Below are 23,562 nucleotides of genomic sequence, written 5' to 3'. Positions count from 1 at the left end.
GATATTACTTGTCGTTGCTGTTTTGTGGAATAATCATCATCACTCAACAGTATTAAAGTACCCTGAGCAATGAGTCAATTACAGACACTGAAAACAAGACAATATTGTCACACTGGAGCAGATCATATTGTGTAGCTTACTACATCCCAACGGTCAGGATTTCAGTAAACTTGAACTATCAAGAACATAAATTAACTGTAGGAGAACTGACATATACAACTACATAAACAGAAAGGCTGCATGGTTGTATTTGACAACTACAAGAAAATGTGGGAAGTACAAAGTAAATATATCAGCATAGTGCTTAAAAGGGATTATTGTTATGTAAGTAACAATAATTCAAATTATTAATAAATATCTTGTAAGTAACTTTTAGTCTACAAAATGTCACAATATTGAAAAATACTCATGATGCCAATTTAGCAGACCCTTAAGTGAAATTGTATAACCTCTTGTTTTGTCCAACTAACAGTCTAGTCTACGCCCAAAAGTTTTCAGTTTAAAAGAGAGGGTGGATGAAAATCACCAACTTTGAGAAGCTGGAGCTTGAGAATGTTTAGTATTTTTCCTTCATTTATGACTTCTATGATTAATCTATGAGTGATTGATCAATTACCACAATTTTTGTTGATTATGTTTGTCAAATAGCTAATAAATGATCAACTAATCATTTCAGCACTATGGTAAACAATATCAATCTCATTTGTTTCAAATTTGGTAACATTTAAATCTTAAAATACTCTTTTCTAGTATTTTCAGTTATTAAACACAATTATATTGATGCAACACATCACTGAGAGAGTCCAGCTGTTGACTTGTAGTCTACTTGCTTTTCATGGTGGTGTTTTGCCATGTGACCTGACTTTTGTCCAATGAGCAGACTAAAACCAAAAAGAGGCAAATTATGACATTTGATAAGCTAGAGCAAGCTAATATTTGGCATCTGGTGTTAGCCATAAGCAACACATCAGAGAGGGAGAGGGAGAGAGAGAGAGAGAGAGAGAGAGAGAGAGAGAGAGAGAGAGAGAGAGAGACCTCTCTCTGTCTCTGTCTTTTACCTGCTTGTCGAAATGTTATGACCAGACACATGAAGATGCTTTACACCACAGGAGCAGCTAATCTCTGCATGGCAAAGAACTGACACTGTATTTGGCTGATTTTGACAGGTCACTTGTATCTTTTTACAAAATGTTCACGTGGCACCCGTGTAACATAAATATTTGAACATTTGCACTGATTCAGCCTTACTGTGAGCGACAACACGTTTACCATTTGTATATCTTACCTTTTACAAGCTCCTTTATATTCCTCTCTTGATTAAGTTAATCCATAGCAGGTAGGTGAAATGTGGCCAGCGTCATTTGCAGTCACTTAATGCTGACATTTGTCTACCACAGAAATTTGTATCTGTACCAAAGCTGTAAACCAAGACAGTTCAGCAGCAAATGTGTCACAACGTAATAAAATTAAATGACTGTGATGGAAAGCTTATCTGACGCTGTCTCTGAACGTCAACCGAACACAGCACTGAACGCTTTCTGTAAATAGACGTACGTTTTCATAAGCAGCGTCTCGGTCAGAATCAAACCAATGTTATCGATCGATCGATCTGATATTTCCGTTAATCAATCAGTGCAGTATGATAATCGGTTACTTTGGTTGTTTCCGGGGGCTGAAAGCGTCCGTGACAACAACCTGGAAGTAGCTCAATGAAAACTTCCGCTCCACGGAACAGACAAACTGACGAACAAAACAGGGGGAGGTTGACTCCATAGTGAGTGAATAACACATGAATTTAACTAATGGTATATATAATTTCATATAACGCATGGTTTTAATGTATTTCTACATGGTTTCAATAGAAATCTGGCGTTTAAACGTTGCTACTGCGTACATAATATATTAATATATGAAAATTCTCCCCTCACCAAAATAGTTAGCTGTGCCGTGAAGCTCCCAACACATGGCAGTTGGGCGGTGAAGAAACTGGAGGATCTAAGCCATATTCACCGATTAATAAAACTTATGAGCAAAGTCGTCATGTTTGTTTGTCCGCGAAGTTGAACATCTTTATTGGAAGAAGCAGCCAAACACTGGCACCAAACACTGCTCACGTTACTAGATGTCGGTGTCAGTGTCAGAGTTTTGGCGCGCCTGTACGTAACAGGGAGGACACAGAATCATCAACGGTGGCATACCACCATAACAGAGGTACCTGATCAGTCAGCTGTGTTTTAATACAAGTGGGTATTAGTGATGATTGCATAAGATGCGGATGTTAGGTCATTTACTGAGCTCACAGATTGTAAAGGTGAAGATTTGGCTTTTTAGAACTATTCATGTAGCAGAAAGCTTTAGTAGCCCCACGATTGTTTTGTTTTCGTGCAGGTAGCTAGTCTCAAACTAAACTAATTTAGTCAAATGAAATCCCCACACTTAACATAAAGTACTTCAAACAACCCAAATGTCTCCTTCCTATTTTTCTGTCCAAGCAATGTAGTCAAACCAGAATTGCAGCATTGTTTATTTTTTTTATCAGAGTTATCTTAACATTTAATTAACATCCTGTAGACTGTTTGTCTCTTCTACAGGATGGAGAGCTGCACACCTGTATTCCAGATCTCTGGGATCAAGATCCATGATAAGAAGAGAGTTTTGGTCCAGGGAATCCAGCAGCTGGGTGGGAAATACATAGGTGGCTCAGTGAGTAGAGATCCTACCAAAACATTGCAGGGTAAAATGACAGTTTCAACCTAAACTAAGCTTTGTTCTGATGTATCTAATAATAATTCAGTCTATGAGATGCCTTCCACACCTTAATCAGAGATGCCACAGTGATGTCTTAGTATTGGTTACTAGTCTCAGCAGCAACCTGAAAACCCAAAGAAAGAAAACCAAGCAAATCTTTTGTAGAATCAGCAAATGTCAGTACATTTACTCAATGAATGATGAACACTGAAATCCAGCCAATGTTCCGTTGATCAAGTAATCCAGTGAATCATCATTATTATCATTATTGATGATGTTTTTGTGTGATTTAAATACATACCAATGAATTACTGGTTGCCTCTGTTTCTGACATGGTTCTGCATATAGTTATTGAAGTTTTGGATAGATGATGTAAATTGCCCTTCGTTATGCTTAAATCCTTACATTTTCTTAATAATTCCTACAGGTAGGGTTGGGCGGTAAATCTGTATCATTATTTATCAACTTGTATCATAATGATCACAAAGTGTAATTTTAAAATCCTGTTAATCCAATTTAATGATTCCAGGAAAATTTTGATTAAAAAGCTCATTAAATGTAAAGAGTTTTGATTGAATTAATTGCACTGATCATTAGTTTGAAACCCCAGTTCTGGTTGTCTGCTCTATGTCATTGTATGTCCATAAACTGATGTGGTGATTATCTTCCAGGTCTATCAGCATGCCAGCACTCATCTCATAATCCCCCAGGTTTTGTCCAGCGAAAAGTTTTTGGCAGCCTGTGCTGCAGGTCAGTCAGGATAATTATTATAATGATGATAATGATGAATGTCTAAAAATAAATCATACATGATCGCCCTGATTCTATCAAGACTGCTCATCTAACTGAGCTACATCCAACACGTCACTGTAGCTCTCCTCTTTTGAAGTGCCAAGACTGACACAGCACCACTGTTCTCCCTTTCATTTGACTGAACCAGGAAAGTGGGTTGTGACTCCAGACTATGTGTTGGACAGTGTTAAGAACGGTTCGTGGCTCTCAGAGGAACCCTATGAGGTGGCCATTTCCTCAGGTGCCACGTCTGCCTTCTGCCCTGCCAGGAAGTGGAGGGAGAAAGTTGTCAGTGGTAAACTGACCGGGGCATTCCAAGGGTGGAAGGTTCTCCTCATGGTCCAAGAGCCCACCCGCAGAGCCATGTTCATAAGGTGAGGAGTCACGCAAAAAATACCTTAATAATGCATCCATGTATGAATAAAAGCTGTAACTGTAAGTATGAAAAGTATGACAATAAATATATCATTCTTTTATCTTTCACAGGCTGCTAAAAGCAGGTAGGGCCAAAGTTTACAACACCACCCCTCCCCCTCAAGCCTCCATCACTCATGTCATGGCAAAACCCTTTACAGAAAACTCAAAATCCTACAGTGCTCCTTGTTACTCTGTGAGCCACATTGTCCAGCATCTTTTTGGGGTAAGTCAGACTAATTTATGTAAAAGATTTTGTCTTAATTGATTATGAGACTTCATCATGTTATTCTCATAATTTTACTCTTTAATTTTTAATATTGTATTGTATGTTGTCCTCAGTTGTATTTGCAGTCAGTATTCATGTCTTGCAGGCATTTATTTTGCTTATGATTGATTTTTTCAAACCAGTTATTTTAACAGTTCATATTAAAACTGTGCCTCTGTTTTCTTTGGCAGAGCAATTGTGTGGATATGAATTTCCTCGTAACGGATGAAAATCCAGCAGAGACAAAAAAGGCCAGCTTTGTTGATGCTGATTTTTCTAATCTGGAGACAGGGCTCAGGGACTATGTCATCAAACAGGAGGTGCATATGTGTGTTTGTTTGTGTGTGGAAGCATGTTGCAGAGATGCACTGAAGCGTAGTTTCAAATAGACATTTAATAAACTCATTCTACATTCTGTTCGCTTTGCATGGGGTCAGCACTTATTAATGAGGTCTTTTTCTATAGGGCCGGCAGAGATTGTGCTTCCTTGAATTTCTGGGTTACCAAGATCCTTACCGTCCGCAGTCACAGGTAGACATGCATACATACCCTTTTACCCCCCACCCCCCCGATCACTACCATACATTTCTAAAATAACTATGCGTTTCATCAAGAAGATCAGGTCATTCAATTTCCTTTATGTCATACATTTCAATGGAAAGCGACACCTAGAGCAAGGGCGCATCATACTCAGGTCATCTATTTAACCACTACTGTCAGCTGATCTGAGAGTTTTGATTGGCAGTCCTATTAACAATACTTTCCACCGTCTTGTCCATACTTTACCCAAGTGGATCTCCATCAGATTGCTATTATAAGTGCTCATGTATTTCCATTCTGTACTTTATGAGTTCAGATGCTATTTGCCAATAAGTGACAGTCAGAAATGACCCCCAGGAAGTTTTTATGCCCATTCACTTCCTATTTCCATTACCCTTCTGCCCTCGCTTTTTATCTCCTCTTTCTGCCGCCCGTCTCTTTGAGTGCCATGTCTTCTCCTCCTTTCCGTATACCTCTTACATCTCATCATTGTTCTTTTATTCCTCCAGGCAACAGAAACAGACTTCAGCAATGTCGGTAGTATGATAGAGTGCGGTCTCTTCACTGAAGCTTTGGACTCAATCAGAAGTGCTGTGTTCCCAGGCCTGCTGCCACCAGTGCCATACCTGATCTCCCTCTTAGAATACGCGCAGCAGGTAGGACCAGAATTACCGGACTGCAGCAATCCCCACCTGCTGCTGCATGAGCCCCAGGGGCTGTTTCAGAGTATAACTTGCTATAGCCGTCTTTTTTGGTGTATTTTTTGGGGATCAGTCTCAATGGACTAAACTTCACTTTAGGCCAGAATTTTACAATTATTTTTTATTATCGATAAACACTTTTTTAATGAATTATGTAATGTCTGTAAAATATCAGAATATGTTGGAAAAATTTCACATCACATTTTCCCCATGAGTCCTTGGCGACATCATCAAATGCCTCGGTTTGTGCGACCAACAGAACCCAATGAGGTTCAGTTAAAAACGATATTAAACAAAGGACAGCAGCAAATCCATCCACATTTGAGAAGTTTTCTATTTAAAGTTCCCAGTTCATGTTCTGACATAATCATTGCAGGTCTGCTGTTATTTGACATTCTGTCTGTACATACAAATATCAAAACCACTCAAACTTCAGTTGTTATGTGTTCATTATGTCACAGGGTAACGCCACGTCTGTCTTCCTAAGAAATTTCCAGCTGGTCATGTGTAACCTGCTCATCACCAACCCTCCTTGGCTGGCTCCCAGCACAGTGAAAAAATATTTCACCCAATTGCTGCAGTGTCCTCGGTGTAAGATGGGCCCTTGGCCTTTTCTAGAGACAGCCATCAGGTAATCCTGATGCCATGACATGAGATTTCTTGTTGAATTATTCTCGCAAATGATTTTACAGTTTTAATTGTTAAGAGGTTAGGTAAAGGAGATACTTAAACCCTCTCCTCCATTAAAAGTAATTTTCTCATATATTTACTGTTTCTCTATATGTGTATTCCTTCAGATACTGCCTGTCCAGTGAGGTCACTTGTCACCCACTCCCTGGACCTGCAATGCCAACACTGATACATTTCCATAGTGACATCGTGGCATTTTTTCTCAGGCTGTTCCAGGGGGAGCTCCACTCTGTCACCACCGGGTACCAATTTACACATACACATTTGTTTTTTATTTAATGGTTTTAAACTTTCTTGCATGAGCTTGGTTCTGGAGGGATTTTCCCACAGATATGAATGCATATTACTTACAAATTATCAAGCAGTCAAATAATAGTCAATAATAATTTTCTGACACCACAATACAGCTGCATGTAATGTTGACTCTAAATTTAATTCAGGGTTCATGCCACTGTTTCTGTTCTTAAAGTAAATCATTTTATCAGTTACGTCAGATGGTCTGTCCTTCCTTCATTCACCCCTTCCTTTCTGGGGATCAGGGATTTTGCGCTGCCTCAGGGTACAGGAGTCTCTCAGGCATCAGCGTCAGGATCTTTGCTGTATGGAACCTTCTGGACTGTGTGGGAGCGCTCCACCCTGCTGTCTCGAGCTGTGAAACAACTAACCCAGCTCGTGGTGCAGGCCGCCGTTGAGGTAAACTTGTGTATTGACATTCTCATAGGAGGGTGTGCACACTAGTATTTAGACGCTAGACAACTAACAAAAGTAGGTTTATTTTGATCTGTATTTGCCAGTTGGGTCGTTTGTTTTGTTAAAATCTGACATGATTAACAAACTATAGCTTCATCTTCAGTAATCCCTAGAGCTTGTTAATGAGTGTGATGATGAACCTGAAGATGGTATTGTTTATCTTCACTGAAGGACTACAGTGAGAGGGATGAGAAACAGAAGCTGCATTTGGCGGACACCCTGCTGGACTTCCTGTCTGTGCTGGTGGAGTTCTGGTGTCAGCAGCACTTCAAACTCAACCAGAACCTGGTGGAAAAGGGCCTGAAAGACCTAGCAGAGCACTTTGCTGTCATCAGCCAGGGTATGGAATAAAAACTGCAGAATAGAAAGAATATCTAGAAGAATGTCTGTTTTCACTTCCCCTGAAAGCTCTGCTGTGGTAATGTCACGTGTGTAGATGTTGGCCTTGGGTTCATAGCCTTCCCTTTTTAAATTTCATATTGTGTGCTGTGTGTGTGTTAATCACAAGAAGACTTATACAGTAGAAGAAAAATTGGTACTTTTCAGCTGCTACTGCTTTTAGAAAAAAATGTGAAAATAGAATGCGCAATGAAATACATTAAGTCATTCAATCACAGTATTCAGCTGAAAAATTAACATCGTAATTTCTGAATATTTAATTATGCAACACTTAAATGAAGTGTTTCTTGTCACTAAAGTCTCCCAAGTCCACTTGCTTTTTTCAGACAAAGTAATTATGGACAGTATAGTATGTTTTATATATTCACCCTCTGTTCTGTCCTGCAGATGTGCCTCCAGATGTTCTGGCAGAGCTGGTGATCAGGGTCTCCTCTACCAGACTGAAGTTGGTGATGGCTGATGCCATATTCAGGAATCTCTGTTGCAGAAATGGATTCACTGTGGGAGATGAACCCCTCTCTCTTAAGAAAATGGTGTGTGTGCGCGTGTGTATGTGTGTGTGTGTGTATTGTTCTTCATTTGATTTCCCATTACTTTCTAACTGCTTTCATCAGCCCTGTATTGCATGGGTGTTTTGGCATTGATAGACTTAATTTGTCATAATTTGAGACATGCACTTCTTAAGTCTCCATTTTCAGTTCACATACGGGAAAATTTTAATTTCTTCCAATGTGATTCTGGTGAAATAAGAGAGTGCAAGGTTATAAAATTCTGATACACACTACACACACAAATGTTTGTATAAAAACAATTAATGCAACAATTAATAAAATAATTGAATAAACTAGCTACATTACTAATTTAAAATGTTTCTGATAAATGCACTAGTTCTAATTATTTCCTTTTCCTTTTCCACTGTGCTTTTGCATTGTGGTCAAGAGGCATAAAACACAGATGTTCTGCATTAGTTAACTTGGCAGTGTGAAAACTGTATAGATTATATTACAGTTCGCTGCTACAGAGACAAAGATTACTGATGTGGTCGAAACATTATATTATGTTGCAGTAGAACATCTGGCTTTCTCACTCACCGTTGCTGTCTTTGTGCCTCCTAAGCCCCCTAAAGACACAAATATTCACTTGAAGTGTAAAGGTGCTGTCTAACTTTGTGTCTGTGTGACTTTTCTCAGGTTCTCTCCTACCTGCCTGCTCTGGGAAGTTTAGCTGAGAGTCCCAGTGGTGTTCGCCTCAGGACTGGACCCTCCTCCCACAGCTGCACCAGCCAGGAGACTGGCTGCAGGTCAGTTACACGCAGCTGTCTGTCTGTACCACCGTTAGTCTCCCTGGTACATTTTCACAAGAGCCTGAAGCAGAACACGCGAGGACATAGATGCAGAGAAGTGGGCTGCACAAAGGCCAATAAGTTTTAACTCTAAATACATTTTTAACCAATGTGAACATATTTACATATATTTTTTTTCCTCTTCAAGTTCTTTCTCATTTCAGTTTCTTGTACTAGGCTGCATTTTAAACATAAGTAAATTTACTTGTGTTTAAAGATCAGCCTGGAAATTTAAAATGGAGTGTGTGTGTGCAGTTTATTGCAAGTCCTTTGCTCTTCTCTCTCTCTTGTTCAAACTCTTGTAACTAATTTTTACTTGGCTGAAAAAAAAAATTAGAGTAAAGATAGATTTCAGTATGCAAGGGAAAACCTAGAGTCTATGTACATGTCCAGATGCCTAACCTTTGAGACTGTAATACATGCAGTCATTGCATGTTTTTTTTTTTTGCTTCCTCAAAACAAAAAAGCACAGTGTGCCCACAGCACCATTTGAGAGTTGAACCGTTAACAAAAATGGGTGTGTAACAGTATACATGTTGCTGGTCAGATTTCACTGAAGCTGTAAAAGAGAATCTGCCACTTTCTGCCATCCTGTCAAATTAGTTGTATCACTCTTTCCTGTCTTTGTTGGCTTGTTCGTCTAAAATAACAGAACTATTCAACCAGCGATCTACACTGCCTCCATTGTCAAGTTTCCACTCATAGATTTAAGGCCAGACAGCGAAGGCAAAGCCGTTGAAAATGTCCAGATACGGTGAGAAATGTGAGTGAAAAGGAACAAAGGAACAGGAACACCTGGAGAGGGGAGGAGTGTGTATGTATGTGTGTGTGTGTGTATGGGTGTGAGCTGGAGAGAGGCAAATGGAGGTCAGACGGTGTGTGAGGAGTTGGCATGTGATGGGTCATGCCCAGGTCTGATCGTATCAGTAAGTGCTGGCTGACAGAAGGGGTGCAAAGGGAGGTTAGACCCCTCCTCACACACACACACACACACACACACACACACACACACACACACACACACACACACACACACACACAGTGCTGAGTCTGATTTGGACAGGAAGTCAACAGATCGACAGACTAGGATATCCCATCAGGCCTTTGTGTCTTCCCTTACGACCACCAGCTCTCTGCCTTCAAACCCCCCTCCCTTCTGCGCCTCTCTTGATCTTCCCTCTTGCATACTAAATCCCTTTCTGAATGCAGTAACACACACACACACACACACACACACACACCACACACACACACACACACACACACACACTCTCCATACCCCATGTCAGACATCTGCTCTTCCACCAGCAGGTAGTTGGCCTGGAGAAGGGCAGGAGTCACCAGGGAGCAAGTTCATGTGAAGGCTACTGGTTCAGGCACTGACCAGACCAGATCCCCTCTTCCCTCAATCACTGCTCTCTTTCTACTGTCTGCTTCCTTGCTTTGCCCATAGTTTTGTTTATTTTGACATGGACATGTGAAGAACTGAATAAAACAAGGAATGCAATCTGTGCGGGTGAGATAAAGAAATGCCAAAGGGCATGTAAAATCATTTGACCCTAAAAGAAAGAATGAAATCAAAATGACAAAGCCTGTGATAAATCGGGAACAGAAACCAAAAGGAAATCTTGTTTCCTCGTTTTTCATGGTTGAATTCATGATATTATACATATTTTCAGTGATGTTGACACTTTTAATCAATTAACTTATGTTGAAGCATTCATGAGTCTGACACATTCCTCAATCTCTACATGTTTTCATTTACATATATTTCTCTATGTTGTCGGAGCTGATATGACTCAGTAAAAAAAGAAAAAGAAAAAAGTAATCAAGTATGTTGTTGGTATACACTTGTCTGTAATTCATAGTGCTAAAAGAGAAAAAAAATGAAAAAAAAGATTTTAAACAGCAAAAATGTGATTGTGGTTTCTTTAATAGAGAAGTATTGGTGTAGACTCTGCCTCCTTCAAAATGGCCGCCACTTTCTCCAACTGTTTAGGGGAGTTTGTTTGCTGAATCTGCTAGTGTGTTTTGTCAGAGTTGATGATGGTGTTGTTTGTGGTAGCATAGGCAAGATAAAGAAAATGGTGGTGTGAGGAGCAGTGATGGCTGGCATTAGGGGAGTGACTCTGGGACGCCAGTGATCACTGTCTAGCCTCCTGGAGGTGTTGTGGGACCAACTAGACGAAACACTGGTGAAAGGAGGTTCCCACCTGATGACCCCAAAGATATGTTAGTTATCACTGCTCATTAGTCTGTACAGCTAAATTAATAGTTATCATAGGACATGTTAAGCTTAGGGAGCTATTCACTGAGTCTGGTCCATTTTCTGTAGCACAAGCTTTGTGTTTATCTTAAAAATTAAATGGTTACGGTTTTGTTGTAGCTGCCTTTTCAAACTGTCAATACTGATGGATAAGACAAAATCCTGGCAAGATGTCGGGTATTGGGTTTATGAAAAGCGGGTCATAAAGGTTGAGAGGAGCCACATGACCCCTTTATCTTTCATTTCCGGCTGTTAGAACGCATTAGCTTGTTTTACTGTGACTTGAGGCTGCTGTAGTCTCGGAGATGGAGAGTGTGCTTCTTTTGCACCAAGAGACAGCCTGGCATTAGGGCACATGTCCAAGCCATACCAAGCTGAGAGGATGGCTGATTTGACCGACTGTTTAGATGGCCGTTTGACTTGCCGGCTGGCTGCGCGGCAGTGAGGGCTTTTTGAAGAGGGGAAGCTGTAATTAAACAAAGGTTTTCCTCCTGCTGGCTTAATCAAGCTCTGTGCATTGCTGTTGTCTTTCACTCTAAAATTAGTCAGTGTCAGGTGGATCTAAGAAAAGCCTGTAAAATAGATTAGCCCTGCTAAGATTAAACAATGGATGGTAACAAGGACAGCAGGTTTTTTTTTTGCTATGGCCTTTTTGGTAGAATCAAAGCAAGTAGAAAATGTAATGTGTAGCCTCTTCTTGCCGTGGCATTGGACATGCACTTCCTTATTACTTCCATTACTGCTCACAAGTTTGTTGAAAGTCGGCCTCCAAAGGCACATGCTGCCCCAGGCCCAGAAATGATCACTGGGCCACTGACAGCATGCTGGCCTCCTAAAGTACGCCACGAGGGAAGGAGAGACTGGGGGGTATACAAGCCAAGTACTGTCAACTTCCAAAGCTGCCAGCCTATATGGACAGGGGACACTCGGGTGAAGTGGTTTGAGATGAGAAGTGGTACGCCCTCATTCTAGACACTCTTATGGACTCTCTCTCTCTCACACACACACACACACACACACACACACACACACACACACACACACACACACACACACAGCTCTTCTCATCTCTTCTCAGCCTTGTCCCTGCTAATAACAAGCAACGCGTGACAGGACGTGTGTTTCCTCCTCACTGCTGGGAGCTCCTTCCTGGCTTCTGAACAAGCCAATTACCAGGGAACAAGCCTCTTCCCTGTAATACGGATGGCACTGCGCTTCAAGGCGACGCACGCGCACGTGCACAGACGTCTACACACAAGACACCTGTCAGGCTTCATGCAGGCAGATCTCCCATACCCACTCACAGGACTAGTGACAGCCCACAGCTATTAGCACGCCACTACTTTGAAGAGGCTTCACTTTCTTTTACTAGTTATTCCTCCTAATGTGCTTGCTCACATCGAATTCTCCGTCTCTGTGTTTGAGGCGATAAGTGGGAGGAAAAGTGCTTTGGAGACGGGAATGGAGGATTGGGTGTGTGCAGTGTGTGTGTGTGTGTGTGTGTGTGTGTGTGTGTGTGTGTGTGTGTGTGTGTGTGTGGCCAACACAGTAGGAGTTTGACAGATATTGTCAGATTTCATATAAGATGATATGGCGCCACAAGGGATTCATTTGCTAATGGCACTTCTCGCAGTACACTATTGCCCGTTCCACTTTCTGTACCACTGGTTCTCCTCGCTGTCATGCTGAAATGGTCAGTGATTGAAATGCTGGACTTGTTTATGTGAATCATGGGTGATCTCTTATTGAATTGGGTTTAGTACATACATGTATATCTTCTCATAACCCCTCTGACCATGTCCTTTGTTGCCATACAGAACCCAGAGCTCTTTGGTGAATGAAACAAACCTGGAGAAAGAGAACATCCCCAGAGGTTTGAACAGAGTCAATGCAGCAGGTACAGCGCATACATACACACACACACACACACACACACACACACACACACACACAGCCGCTTGACAATATAGCTTCACATTTGCAAGGAGTGGACTTTTAATGGACTGATGCACTGCACTAGGTCATCAGTAAAGAGGGACATGATAGCTCTGTCATCACTTTCAGTTTAATGAAGAGCACATAATGTATGGAGAGAGTGATTGATTTGCATCCGACCACGCTTCCATCAAGTCAGCTGTAAGGGCAACTTTGCTGCATAAGTAGGCCTGTCGTGTACGTTCGGGGCAAAGTGTGGACCGTATTACCTCCTCTGTATCACGCCTCCTCCTCCACTTGTTCTATTCGCATTTAAATTCAACACTGTGCTCTTTGTTTTGTTTTTTTTTCTCATGTCTTATTTACCTTTTGAAAAAGTAATAGATAAATAAATAAATGGCCCGGACAGAAATAATGGGTTTCTCACACAAAACAATAACGCATATTAGTACGCACAATGTGCCTCAGATCTCCATTTTAGGGATATTAAATGCAGCAATTAGGGTTGCACTGCAGATGTACAGCGGCTGCACTGGTGGAACTTCCTGCAATTAGAGGCATGGTACTCTCTGTGAACTCTCGAAGGTGTCAGAGCTCATATCTCCCCCTTCCACCTGATCAGAAAGGCCCTGTGCTGGTGTGAAGGAGGGGTGGAGGGTAAAAGAGTGGGAGTGGGGGAGGTAGGGCTGAAGCAGGAGACTCAAGGCTGTTGGCATGTGTTGTTTTTCCACTACGTGATCTCTATACCGATGCGGTCGGCATTAATTTTTGATGAACCATCGGCACAGCATCCTCCCCTCTCGCCCTCTCATCCCATTCTCTCTCTCTCACCCTCTTCCTCTCTTTCTCTTACAGGCTTTTTCACCCACATATGTAAGCTCGCTTTCTTATGTGCTGCACTTCTTTGGAGCATCTGTCTCGGCTGCTGGAACCTCGGTATCTTTGTCACAGTAGCTGAGAGGGGTTGAGGGATTTGGGATGAACTTCTCTTGTTCAGTCCCATATTTGCTTCTAGAAGCTCAGCAGAGATTTCATTTTAAATCGGCCTCAGTATAGTGTCTGTAGGTCGTCAAACAAGAACTGCGCTGTGTTTTTTCCACTGCTTAAAATCATTTTTTTTCTAGCTTCATATCATTCCTGAGACAAACCTTGAAAAATGTGTTGATTGTTCTTGGGAAGTTAAGCTACACAAAGCAACTTTATCCAACAAAGAAAGGTAACTATTAGAAAAGCGGTCGCTTTATTTGATCAAAGAGTAACTCTTGTTCTACTCGAGTGTGTTTAACACTGTCAGAAGACGGACGTATGTAAGAATTTATTGATTTTTAAGTTTGACAGATATTGGCAGACATAATCTCACCACAAGACCCATTAGTAGCTGTTGTGGATCTGACAGTTTGCCCAGCTGCTGTAGGATTGTAGATCCATATTTCTGAGCATTTTAAGGCCTTCTCAACTGTGTTGGCTTAAAAGTTGAGACTGAAAGTTCATACTTGGCCTTGCAAACAGCTCTTGGAAAAAACAGTCTCACCTCAAAACAAATATTTTATCACAATCTCTGCTGTACAGAATTGTGATTGACTGACATCTCCCTCACGTATTTATAAGCTTTGTTGCACATGTGAGGGTGGACCCACTTTTATCTTTTTTATTCATATCAGTACATGTTCATATCAGTTTGTCTACTTTATGTAATTTCCAGTAAAGCTCCACCAAGCTTCAGCCTGAGTGGATATCTAATCAGCTCAAGCAAACTGGAACTGAACTGTAGCTCTACTCCCGTTGTGGTCATCAGCATGATCTGGAGTTGGCTGGAGCGAGACAGGAACATACTGTAAACTACCTGAGAAGTCTATGTGGTGATTGGCCAGTGGAAACACTGCCTCAGTGGTGTTCATTCGATTTAACTCTCTAGTTTATCATCTGTTTGTCTAACAAGTGAATTAAAAGATTTCTTTGTGGTGAATATTGATTCTGATCAATGCCAACATTCACTACTGCTCTTATATGTGCCATCAATAGGAAAAATATGTTCAGTATAACAAAAAGACAAAAGACGCAAAGTTTTTTGTGAGCCTGACTTTCATATTATTCACATTTATTTACATTTGTTCAGCTCTGTCCAAAGCAATGTACAGTCCAAGCCACAGTGGATCAAGCTTTTATATTTTTTATATTTTATATTGTTGGCAGAGAGGACTCATGTTGTTTCTTTTTTTTAATGATTGAATTATTATTAAATTATTATTCACCAATGGAATTTTTAAATGTTGGTCACTTATGTTAAGGGCTATAAATTCTTTCGAAGCACAGTGAGAGCTGCATTTAATCTTGATTTTGGGGAATTAACGCGCTGCACTCTGAGTCACGAACAGCAGTAGTCTTCAAATAGTTTTAAATATATCCAATAACTGGCACAGAATACCTTTCTAACACATTCCTGACAAATAGCATTGTTACAGGCTTCCAGCAGCTTTTTGGTCCGAGGATCGGCAGACCAAGCGACACTTTACAGGAGTGCAGCAAGCAGACTGAGGGATATAAAGACCAACACATACATTTAACTTTTCTATTAAAGTGTGAAACGGGGGATTTATAGAAAAGGACAGGCGGATTTATCCCTTCCGTGCTTGTAAATGCTGAGCATGCAATTACCCCTATAATAGAGGCGTTGTGTCCAAATTGGAGCCATTAAAGTGATTTAACAGTGCGTGGATTGGTCCTGGCATTTGCGAGGATGTGTACACATGGGGTGTAGTGGAATGGGTGTTTAATCACAGCATTTTAGAGCCCAGTAATAGCAGAGCAGCCCATGTCAGAACACTGACGTGCCACACAGTACAGCTTACTCATTAGGGACTGTAGTTCGGTCTGCGCTCCACCCTCAGTTTGGGTGTTTTTGATTTTTAGATTGGAAATGTTGGTTTTCTTCATTGATTGGCCTCATTATTGTTACTGATGCCGATGCTGTAAAAACACTGTCTGCTTTCTGATGTTACATTCGCAAACAACTGTGCACTGTCATTTAAATATGATTTTTTTTACAGTGCAACGTATATTTCCAGAAGGAAAATCAGATCGGCAAAATATCACTAAAGAAGTCATTTATTTTTTTAGCAATTAAGTTGTCAGACAAATCATTCCAGGTTATGAAGTGAGAAATTACTGTTTAATCACAGTACAGTTACTGAACTAGTAAAAATATTATTAAGTACCTGCGTCATAAGCCTGTTTGTGTTCTCACTGTTTCTTGTACAGAAAATAAGTGACTATTTTTGTATCTGTCTTTCTATTTTTCACTTGACATTGACTGTCAAACAGCAGTTATTCCATGACACTTTTTAAACGTTAAGCAGCCTATTCAATAGCGCCTGAAATACTCTAATTATATAATCCTGCAGGATCAACTATATGACGTAACATAAACATACTTCGGTTTGAAGTTTGGTGTAAAGTGGTGCCCCAGCGCTGGACTGCTCCACCCATTAACCATTTACTCCAATAATCCATCTAATTCATAGAGGTTTGGTTTGTAGAGGTTCGTGCATCAACAACATTGATAACTGAGATGTGCTGAGAAATATTTTATCGTATGTCTGCAAATGTTGAGGTGCTTTTCAAAACTTGGTTTTGCATTGGATTTCTAGGGAGAACACAGATGATCCTCCTTTTGATAAACAGTCCTTCCATTTCCATGTTTTTTTGGGGTTTTTTTTTCATCTGCTCTTCAACCTCTTTACTGCTGGCGGATGGCATTTAATGCATCTTCTGCATCCTCAAAGACACCTCCTGGAAGAAAGGAATTCTTCAGAATTAATAGGATCCAGCTTTTTTCAATATTTCCCCTACACGCTTTGAAATGCAGGAAACCCTTTCACTCTCTCCTCCACTGCTTCTTCTTCCTTGCCCCCCTGTTTCCTCCCTCCCTCTCCTCCTCCTCCACCTCTTTTTGCCCCAGTATGTGCTCTGTGTGCGCTGGAGTGGAGCCCCTGTACAGGCGTGGCATCCTGGGGAGAGCTAGTAAAGCATTTATTACAGGCTTTGCAGTCCTGTATTATACTGGCAAGCACAGAGCCACTCATGCTTGGCCTTTAACTTCCCTCTGAAGTTCAGCCATACATGAAAAGAGGGGGCTCTGGCCCACTAATATATTCCTGATTTAATATTGTATCAGAAAAAGTGAGGGACGGGGTAAAGATGAGAAAAAAGGGACGAGTGGGGGGGAGATTGTGTTTAAAAATGTAAATGGAATCCTTGAGAGGTTTTTTCCATGCCTGTTCACTGCTAGTTTGCTGATTAAATATCACGTGGTGACACTGGCAATGCCCAGCGGAGCTTTTGAACCCTGGATCTGTGAAGAATCCTTTTCGAAGGCTTTGTGCGTGGGCTGTCTACCATAACTTCCTCTCAAGTAACAATGTAGGGACAAGCGGACAGGAAGCGAGACTACTTTCTCACCACCACATTCATTCACTCGCCGACTGCCCCCGATATTAACTTTGTTGGGCTCGGGGTGTAAGTGGAAAATCTCTGTGTCTATAAAAGAGGTAAAGAACGAGGCGAATTAGCCCAACTCTCCATCTTTAATTTTTTCCCTCCCATTTTTTTCCCTTTGAAAGATCTCCCCCCTTTTCTCATCACTCTTCTTAAATCGCATCCTCATTGGCGGGTCGTACTTTTTTAGGTCAGGCTTTTTTTTTTTTTGGTGTTTGGGGACTTTTCTGTGGTATTTTATTGGTGTGTTCACCATATGGAGGGGGACAATGGGCAGGACATCGGGCACACCCTAATTTTGGATTTCTCTCTTCTCTTCCGCCTCTTCTCCCTTTTGGGTGTGCTTGTCCGTTGTGTGTGTCCTGGTCGAAGGAGAGACCCTCCTCCACAGAGCTTGCAAGAGGAACCAAGTGGAAACAGTGCTTCAGATCCTGGCGCTTCCTGGCACGGACGTCAACGTTAAAGGTAAGACTTTTTCGCTTCCCCATTCTCTGTAACCTCTGTCTCATCGTCATCTCACTTCACTCCCCCTGTTTGCTCTAGGGTTTCGAGAAGCGATTAACATTGGAGAAAAAAAAAAAAAGAGGCGAGATGAAATAGGAGAGCGTGTGCGTCATTGAGGTTAACCTTTAGCTAAAATGTAAAGGGTGTGTCCAGGAAGAGCGTGTTGGGTGTGGGGGTTCAGATTCATAGATTTAGGGTCTTTTTGCTAAGTGAATTGAACACCTTTTGATATTTCAGAGTGATTTACTTTTGTCTCTTTAGGTCAAATATAATGACTTACCCTCCTTTTATGAAAATGTTATGTTGTTTCAAAGGTTTCCCTGATTTTGTAATTGCCCTTTAGTAACAGTCTAATTAACTTCCATCTAAGTAGACTTATGCAAGAGGTGATGTCCAAAATCTGATCAGGCAGAACTACAGGCAAAATGTTAAAATTACCGCTGTCACCTTGCAGTTGTCTCACAAAATGAGGCCCGTGTTAACTCAGGCATAACTTTTTTGTTTGGAGTCCTTTCATGTCAGATAGAACAGATCTACATCGTGATGGGCTATTTTCTATTCCTCAGGACTTATCTATCCATGTTTTAATTCTGTAAAGAACGCTGTAAAACATGAAAACATGGACTAAACTAGTTTAACGTTTCTTGGAAATTCAGATTTTTATGTGTGACGTATGTGAACAGTGACTAGTTACTTATAAATAACACTCACACAAGAATTTTAAACAGTGTAACGGCACCGTGATTATACTTAAACGGTCTTTAGGACCCTTAGTTCAGACATGCTAATGTCTTTTGTCTCATGGCAATGGAAAAGACAGATAAGCCATTGATCTTTTTTTTAAGTTCTTTAAAAAATTTGCAAACTTGCATAGTACAAAGTATGGTGTTGCGTGTATATAGCCTGGACCACTTAATCACGTTGCGACGTGTCTCTATTCAATTTCTCAAAGGTTTTGTACTGAGGTCCTCCAATTAGCCCCTGCTAGCTTACTTGCTAACTGAGTTGTTACTTCTCAGAGCTAACCAACAATTTAGCTGTGGCAGATTAGGTTAGTCCACTCGTGTCACAATTCTCACAAATTTCTCCAAATCTTTAATCTTTCATCGTGACACAGACACACTTTGGGAGATGCACATACCTATTCAACTGCTTGATAGCTTTAAATATCAGAGATCTTTATAAAGATATATATATATATATATATATATATATATATATATATATATTTATATATATATATATTTAATCTTTTTTACCTGAAAACATACCAGATGAGTTTCCAATTGAATGATTTGTGTTTATGTGTGTGTATGTGCTTGGTTTGTTGATCATGTAGACCATGCAGGCTGGACGCCACTGCATGAAGCATGTAATCATGGCAGCACTGCTTGTGTGGAGGCTTTGCTACGTCACCACCCCGCCCCTGTGCTAAATAACCAGGTGGGTGGAGTCAGCCCACTCCACGATGCCCTGCTCAACAGACACATGGACATCGCCAAAATGCTACTGGAGCACGCAGGTGGGTAAACTTCACCAATACACCCCAATCCATGCTTTAGAGTGTAAGTTGATGTGATCTAACACTATTAAAAATGAATTAACTCAAAATGTATCTTTATATTACCTAAATAATAGAATAATATTGTTTTTTTCCCCAAACAATTCCAAACAATTTCTTGAACATGTTGGCCGAGTGACACATCACTACTCTTGGGAGTGGTTGTGCTTTTTGCATAGGTTGGAGGTATATCTGGTTTTTGGCCCTCGGGGTGGTAAACTTTATACTTACCAGTTGGCTGCAGCATTGCATTCATAGTAATTTGTGATAAGAAGAGAGTCATTTTTCTAATCCATCCATCCCTCCATTGTATGGATGCACATGAATGCACCATTCCAGCAGAATTTTTTGCTGCCTTTTTACTTGAAAAACAACACAATATTAAAATGCAGAACTATCTTTCTGGGTGGTTTGCTCACATACAATGATTTATGGAAACCAGCCATAAATGGATTAAAAAGAAAATTAACTCCCTTGTGTATCCAGGTGCATGTTTATTAGGTAGACTAATGCTTTTACTGTGACTGCCAATCAAAATAGGACCAGATTTTTCATTTTTACACTTTAGTTTTTGTCAGTGCCATTACTTAGGCAGTTCAATTAGAAATTGCCACTCTAACTGGGTGTTACATGTTTATATTTCCTAATTGGATGGGATATACCCAACTGTTTTTTATATGTCTTCATGTAATCCATCTTCCTTGAAACGATTCATTAAACCAAATGGTCTCTGTCACATTGATGGAATCATATAATGTTAAAATAAAACACCTTTAACTTGTCTGGCCAGTTGGCTGCCAAGAGAGCTAATCTGTAGAATTAGCCATTTAGCTAATGATTTACTGCAGTGGTGGGCTGCATGTCACTGCTGCTGTGGCCAAGACAAGCTTTCAATTTAATGTAGCCAACAAATGTAGCGGAGCTTACTGACAGATTGAATGCTGCTTTCGACCTTATTAACAGGGCCAGTTTTATCGTAACTAGCCTCCTGGTAGAGTGAGGGACCTGTTGATGGTGAGGCTTTTAAAGGGACACTCACATTTTTTTTTTTCCCTCCACAGTCACACAGATTACCACTCAGCCTGTGAAAGCAGTTGTATGTCTTCTGTGGTTCTGGAGGAAGCTTTCCAAAGTCTGAAAAATTAACCCTGATGATGTTATCAGGGTTCAGATTGGAGACTTCAGTTTTTAAGCAGAATGCCCACGGGGTTCAAACTGGGGTTATGGAGTTTCAAAGACATGTTTTTTTTCCTGCCATGGGGGGGATATAACAATATTATTACTGGCAATTAATGTCAGTATAGGAAATGTAGGATCAAGGGGTTTTGGGGGTTTGATCCATAATCCAGTCTAAAAGTCTGGATTTGTCACTGGACTCCCCCTTTGATGTTTACACTTGGGCTGTGTGTAATTTTTTTGTATGTTATCTGAGGGTGTTTTTATCGGTAAAATTGTCAATATAATTTTTTTTAGATACAAATGACAAATCTAATAGAGTTTGTATTACTGGTTACCTACAGTATATAAAGAGTGAAGAGCCACACGACCATGACCAATAGAACTGGTACTGAGGATGTGGTAGTTGTCTGTTTTCTTTACTGTATTAATTCTAGATCATCTATACCATCTCTTCCTCAGCCTCCACCGCTTGTCTTCATAATTCTGCACTACAGTGTCTGTCCAAACAGATTACAGCATCACCTCATAAGATGTCTGTTAATGTCTTTTTGACGAGATTGGAAGAGTCAGGATCCACCGCTTGCGAATTTCACAAGCAGGTTTTTTTTTGAAAATGTGTCACAACACAACTAGTTTGGTGTCTGCATGTTTGCGTGCCACATGCAGTCTGAGCTCAGGAGGGTTGAAGTGAGCTTGACGGGTGTCGAAGCACAGGCGAGGGTGGCGTAGCTGGGTGTACAGCAGCAGGTGGCAGAGGAAGTGTGTGTGTGTGTGCGTGTGTGTGTGTGTTTTTAGGAAGGATGGGGAGGGGTGCCATTTGCTAACGTTGAACAAGTCTCCCATGTAACATACCTCTGCCTCTGCTCACTTCTCAGTTTGACTAATTATAGTTAATTTGATTCGACTTTCCCATTAACACATGTACATATTCTGTCCTCAAAAAATAAATTAGACTGGGATTGTTTAGTCCCGGAGAGGAAACAAGAGAGCGCTCCTTTTTTTCTCCCTTCCTCAGTAAAATGAGGGAGAGCAAATTAAAGGAGGTCAGAGGAAGAAGCAGCTATATGTATCAGTGAAATTAGACGAGAAAGAGAGAGAGAGAGCGTGTGTTTGTGTGTGTGTGTGTGGCTGTGTGTGTGTGTGTCTCTGTCTGTGTGTGTGTGTGTGTGTATGTGTGTGTGTGTGTGTGTGTGTGTGTGTGTGTGTGTGTCTGTGCAGTAGACGTCTGGCCTGCTGTCTAGGCCAGGTCTCTTCGCATGGACCAAGCAGAACAACAGGAATGAGAATACGCTCAATTTGAAACACCTGCAGGCTTGTACATTATACTTCCTTTTCCCACTCGCTTTCTTCCTGACTGTTTGCTATTTCCTCACACCTTGATGGCAGGTTGTCTAAAGGCTACAGCAGGGAGTTGGTGAGGAGGTGGTCCTCTTGACTCCAGGCTATATTGTCTCTCTTGGTCTATTTTCCGTGATCTCCATCTAGTTGCCATGGACACCATCGATAGGCATAGGATTTTTTTTCTTCCAATGCTGTTAAATGTGGAAAGTTTTGGCTTTGGGGGCTGCATCATGCTTAGTTACAGTAACTATCTTTATGTTGCTGCTCATTTCAATTTTAACTCTAAACTCAGGCAGAACTTTAGTGCTTGTGGCTGCATTTCCAACACCCTTTACATCAGACTACTTTTTAAATTTTGGCCAGAGATACTCTGTGCACCGTCCCATGATAGGAAAACAGGCTAGTGGGCCAGATGCGTTTCCATTTCTCTCTCTTTATTTATTATATTCCTTTATTTTATTCTTCTGAATGCCTGCTACATCTCCTGAAACTATATTTTTCATTGAGGCATTCACCCTGTTGTCCTCGTTGTTTCCAACAGACAGGCTGAACCTAGCTGCCAAGGCCAGAGAGGGCAACACTGACACTGGCACACCAACAAAGCCTTTATTTGGGAGTGATCTCACCCCTTTGTAAGCCTGTCTGCTTGGAGGCCTGTGCTCTCTATGTGTGTGTGTTTGTGTGTCTGTGTGTGCATTTTTAGGGGTGAATTGTAGGGGGGGTTGGGTGGATGGATCCCACCCCCTACCCCCTCTACCTCAGTCCCTCCAGGCTTATGGAGCTGGCAAGGAAAGGATGCCATGGCTGAGGGCAAGGCTGACTCTGCTCTCTTCCCCTCCTCCTCCCATTGCCCAAGGCCACCCCACATGACTCTGTGTATAAGTGTGTGTGTTTGGCTTGCTTTAACACAGTATGGAAGTGTCCTTGGCTATGTATTTTGGTGTATGCATGCACAAATATTTTCCTGAATCTGGCTCGCAGTTAAGCTTCTGATGCTCCCTGTTCCCCATCCTCAGCTGGTAGGAGTGTTTAAATTTTGCAGGGTGGCCAGGGCAGCCAGTACCCCTGATTTGAATGGAAAATGACCCGGAGCCTTTAGCTGTGCAGTTCAGACCTGGCACACACACACTCCCACATACACATAGAGGAGGTGTGTCAGTGAGCAAAGGGGGTGGAGAATTAAAGAAAAGAGCCTTTAAGCTGTCACCACTCTGCCCTGTGACCGTAATCGCTGATGGCGTCCTCTCAATACAGCCCACCGTGTTAGTAAGCACAGCTAGTCCACCTCGACTTGTAAACACACACAGACAGACAGACACACACACACACACACATACACACACACACACACACACACACACACACACACACACACACACACACAGGCTCATTGAGATGCTTGAAGAGAAAAGAGTATAGGAGCAGAAAGAATTGTTCAGGTATGTGTAAAAGTGTTTTTCATTTTTTTTTTCCTTCAATCTTTCATCTACTTGATTGGCTTGAGTCAAGTTCAAGAAGGCAGGAGGGGTTGCTACATGACTGCTTCTTCAACTTCTATTTGGATTTCGGTGCATCTCTTGTATGCACACACAAACACGCATGCTCACGCTTACTGCACAGCATCCGCTGGTCCCTGTA

The 23,562-nt window shown here is 41.3% G+C and overlaps 2 protein-coding genes across 3 annotated transcripts in view; one reads left to right on the top strand and one right to left on the bottom strand.

Annotated features, from left to right (window-relative positions):
- Positions 1–1,669, bottom strand: part of kiaa0825 (KIAA0825 ortholog) — a 112,716-nt gene extending 111,047 nt beyond the window's left edge. The window contains exon 1 of the mRNA XM_023400961.2: positions 1,286–1,669. The gene's annotated coding sequence lies outside the window, so the exon portion shown is untranslated. The remainder of the gene's footprint in view (positions 1–1,285) is intronic.
- Positions 1,670–1,926: 257 nt separating this feature from the next.
- The window catches only part of slf1 (SMC5/6 complex localization factor 1), a 29,896-nt gene continuing 8,260 nt past the window's right edge, over positions 1,927–23,562 (top strand). Inside the window, exons 1-17 of one of the 2 annotated variants that reach the window (XM_023400959.2) lie at positions 1,927–2,211; positions 2,592–2,703; positions 3,420–3,498; positions 3,689–3,914; positions 4,027–4,180; positions 4,414–4,542; positions 4,688–4,753; positions 5,272–5,418; positions 5,925–6,094; positions 6,261–6,395; positions 6,693–6,846; positions 7,075–7,243; positions 7,690–7,835; positions 8,493–8,602; positions 12,728–12,807; positions 17,712–17,804; positions 19,183–19,365. In XM_023400959.2, the coding sequence (XP_023256727.1) occupies positions 2,593–2,703; positions 3,420–3,498; positions 3,689–3,914; positions 4,027–4,180; positions 4,414–4,542; positions 4,688–4,753; positions 5,272–5,418; positions 5,925–6,094; positions 6,261–6,395; positions 6,693–6,846; positions 7,075–7,243; positions 7,690–7,835; positions 8,493–8,602; positions 12,728–12,807; positions 17,712–17,804; positions 19,183–19,365 (2,152 nt within the window). In that variant the 5' untranslated portion in view covers positions 1,927–2,211; position 2,592. Of the gene's footprint in view, positions 2,212–2,571; positions 2,704–3,419; positions 3,499–3,688; positions 3,915–4,026; positions 4,181–4,413; positions 4,543–4,687; positions 4,754–5,271; positions 5,419–5,924; positions 6,095–6,260; positions 6,396–6,692; positions 6,847–7,074; positions 7,244–7,689; positions 7,836–8,492; positions 8,603–12,727; positions 12,808–17,711; positions 17,805–19,182; positions 19,366–23,562 lie in introns of both variants that reach the window. The other variant, XM_023400958.2, reaches the window with a different exon arrangement.

The sequence above is a fragment of the Seriola lalandi genome, unplaced genomic scaffold, assembly GCF_002814215.2.
Source record: "Seriola lalandi dorsalis isolate HSWRI2012SDOR001 ecotype SW California unplaced genomic scaffold, Sedor1 jcf7180002053097, whole genome shotgun sequence".
Taxonomy (NCBI): Eukaryota; Metazoa; Chordata; class Actinopteri; order Carangiformes; family Carangidae; genus Seriola; species Seriola lalandi.
The sequence above is the reverse complement of the archived record's forward strand: the minus strand, read 5'-3'. Positions and strand labels throughout refer to the sequence as shown.